General features: G+C 39.7%; 1 protein-coding gene across 1 annotated transcript; it reads left to right on the forward strand.

Annotated features, from left to right (window-relative positions):
* The first annotated feature begins 571 nt into the window (after window positions 1-571).
* On the forward strand, window positions 572-1,510 carry LOC129149641 (olfactory receptor 6C70-like). The gene has a single exon (XM_054718422.1). The coding sequence runs from the start codon at window positions 572-574 to the stop codon at window positions 1,508-1,510; it is 939 nt and encodes a 312-aa protein (XP_054574397.1).
* Window positions 1,511-1,898: the final 388 nt, after the last annotated feature.

The following is a 1,898-nucleotide window of genomic DNA, read 5'->3' on the forward strand; positions in this document are numbered from 1 at the left end:
CGCGGATACTGCTAGCAGCCTGCTCCCCGCTTTTGATGGCAGGGGGGTCCGCTGGTGCCGGAGCGAACACACAACTCCCCGCTTTCGATCGCGGGGGAGCTGGGTGTCTGCTGGTGCACCAGGCCTTTCAAAAGCCTCCGGCGGAGGCTTTTGGCCTGGTGCCAGAGTGGAGAGACACCCAGCTTCCCCGCTTTCGCTTTCCATCTGTCTGCTGGTGCCGGAGCAGACACCCAGCTCCCCGCTTTTGATGGTTGGTGGCGGGATGTGGGCTCGCTGCCCCAGAGGCCCCTTCTGTGCCACAGCATAGCCATGGCGCAGACGCTGAGCTCGCGCTGCCACTGGCGATGGGAGCTCAGCGTCCCGCTGGCCCAATTGGCCACCCCGGCCACCCCGAGTTCCACCCCCCCGTGTCTCCTGGCCAATCATGGGCATAGCGAAGGTATGGTCAATTTGCATATTACTCTATTATTAGGTAGGATTATTAGGTAGGATTCCCTGGTTATAAAGCTACTCATGTAGTTTCTTATTTTTGTATCTTTTTATTTCTAGAATTTGAAATCTCAGAAGAGAAATGGAGAATCATACAACACAGATAGAGTTTATCCTTCTGGGACTGACAGATAATCCCCAGTTACAGATTGTAATTTTTTTCTTTCTATTTCTGAATTATATGTTGAGCATGATAGGAAACTTAACCATCATTGCCCTGTGTCTACTGGATTCCCATCTCATGACCTCAATGTATTTCTTCCTCCGAAATTTCTCTTTTCTGGAAATTTCATTCACAAGTGCTTGCATCCCCAGATTTCTAATCACCATTGTAACCAGAAAAAAGACCATTTCCTATAATGGTTGTATATCTCAGTTGTTTTTTTATATATTCTTGGGTGCTACTGAATTTTTCCTTTTGGCGGCTATGTCCTATGACCGCTATGTTGCCATCTGCAAACCTTTGCATTATACATCCATCATGAGCAGCAGAGTTTGTCATCAGCTTATACTCAGTTCTTGGGCAACTGGATTCCTGGTCAGTTTCCTTTTATTGATTTTGATTCTTAATTTGGATTTCTGTGCTTCAAATATAATTGATGATTTCATTTGTGACATTTCTCCTGTCCTGCAACTTTCTTGCTCAGACACACACTTAGTGGAACTGATTACTTTTTTCTTAGCTGTGATGACCCTTATTGTCACATTGTTTCTAGTAATCCTTTCTTACTCTTACATCATCAAAACAATCCTAAAATTCCCTTCAGCTCACCAAAAGAAAAAAGCCTTTTCTACCTGCTCTTCTCACATGATTGTTATAACCATCACTTATGGTAGTTGTATATTCATCTACATAAGGCCATCAGCAAATGAAAGAACCACTTTAAGCAAAGGAGTAGCTGTGCTCCATACTTCAGTTTCTCCTCTGTTGAACCCATTCATTTATACTCTGAGGAACCAGCAAGTTAAACAAGCCTTCAGAGATATGTTCAGAAAGGTACTTCCTGCTTTAGACAAGTAATATTATTTATTAAAAGAATTAACATAAAAACATAAAGGAACATGGAACAAAATAAATTTTGCCTCTTCTAGTTTAAGAATAAATCTCTAATAATTTAGATTTTTTTTAGTTTACTCAAGCTTTGAAACTCTCTCTATTTTATACGTTCTGAATTTAATGTTCTTTTCTTCAAAGTGAAACCTTACTATGTTAGAAATATAGAATTGCAAAATTTATTTTCTTTAAAAGCATGTTAGAATAAAATGAATGAAGAATTTTGATTTTATTATGGACTATAAGTTCTCTAAGAGCTGTAAATATTTTATTTAAAAACCATGTTCTTTAAAATGTTTAGATAAAATAAAATTTGTCATTATAAAAAATGCTTAAGATGCTTCAAGAGATTTTT

The sequence above is a fragment of the Eptesicus fuscus genome, chromosome 7, assembly GCF_027574615.1.
Source record: "Eptesicus fuscus isolate TK198812 chromosome 7, DD_ASM_mEF_20220401, whole genome shotgun sequence".
Lineage (NCBI taxonomy): Eukaryota > Metazoa > Chordata > Mammalia > Chiroptera > Vespertilionidae > Eptesicus > Eptesicus fuscus.